The 1,131-nt window shown below is 31.9% G+C and overlaps 1 protein-coding gene across 1 annotated transcript; it reads right to left on the bottom strand.

The window, feature by feature from the left end:
- Positions 1–268: 268 nt before the first annotated feature.
- TM35_000151900 (uncharacterized protein) lies at positions 269–1,063 on the bottom strand (the record flags this gene model as incomplete). Its single annotated transcript, XM_029025842.1, has 1 exon — positions 269–1,063. The coding sequence occupies one exon, from the start codon at positions 1,061–1,063 to the stop codon at positions 269–271; it is 795 nt and encodes a 264-aa protein (XP_028882825.1).
- Positions 1,064–1,131: the final 68 nt, after the last annotated feature.

The following is a 1,131-nucleotide window of genomic DNA, read 5'->3' as shown; positions in this document are numbered from 1 at the left end:
AAAAAAAAAAAAAAAAAAAAAACGAAAAAGACTGTATGAGAAGGGGGGAAAGAGAAAAAAAAAGAAAAGAAAAGAGCATTAAAAGTTCACATACGCACAAAATAAAATAAAAATAAACAAAGTAAAAATAAATAATTAACTACCAATAAAATTAATTATTTCACAAGTTCCTCAAACATAAGATAGTAACATACATATTCTGTGGAGATAATTGCAAAAAGAACCAGAAATAACTAGAAAACAATATAGGTTTTTTTTTTATTTCTTCTTAGTATTTCAATGGATCCTCAACCGGGTGATTTAATTCCACGTCTCTAGTTAACTCTGGTACCTTAGCAAAAAGATCTACATACTCTGAGAGTGTCAAGAAGAGATCTTTTTCCAAGTAGTTTTTGAGTGAAGATGTTCGAGGGAAAAGCATAGGATGAGATACTCTAGCACTATCTAAAAATATCTTACGTTTGTTTGTTAACTCATTTGCTACCAAGTTTGACAACTTTACCAAATTATTTATGTCATCTAGAAGCAATTCAGCTATCTCTTCATCAGATTTCTCACCAACTTCGGCTTCTGGAGTTAAAGCAGGTAATTTGTCGATACATGAAAACGGCACCGCAAGTGGTGAGAGAACATCATCTGTTAAAAATAATATCCTAACATCTGAACAACTGGCATCTTCTTTTAAATCGCAGTGTTTCTTCAATAGTTTCAAAAAGCCAACAATATGTCTTTCATATCCTTCAATTATTTCAATAAAGTTATTTTCATAATCAATAATAAGACCTGATGGCTTTGTTGTAGTCTCATTTTTTAGTCTTAAAGGATTTTCACTCTCACTTACAGCCCTATCAATAAGTTCTGTCATTAATGTCCCAAGAGAACGAGCTGCATTTTCGGTTCTCTTACCTGCAATAACCACCCGCAACAAAAAAGGATCCGCTTCATCTCTATCTGTTGAATTAAATTTTTTCAACATAATGTCCAAAAGAGTTTCTGCCTCAGTAAACCCATTTGCCTTTTGAAGCTGGGGATCATTGCTTATAGTATTTGATTGCTTCTGCATTATCAGAAGGAATGAGGGATACTCACCTATTAACATAGTAAATAAGTTTACCAAGAAAAAAAAAAAAA

Source organism: Trypanosoma theileri (genome assembly GCF_002087225.1).
Source record: "Trypanosoma theileri isolate Edinburgh chromosome Unknown TM35_Tth_15_V1, whole genome shotgun sequence".
In the NCBI taxonomy this organism is placed as follows: Eukaryota; Euglenozoa; class Kinetoplastea; order Trypanosomatida; family Trypanosomatidae; genus Trypanosoma; species Trypanosoma theileri.
This window is presented reverse-complemented; position numbering and strand designations above follow the sequence as displayed.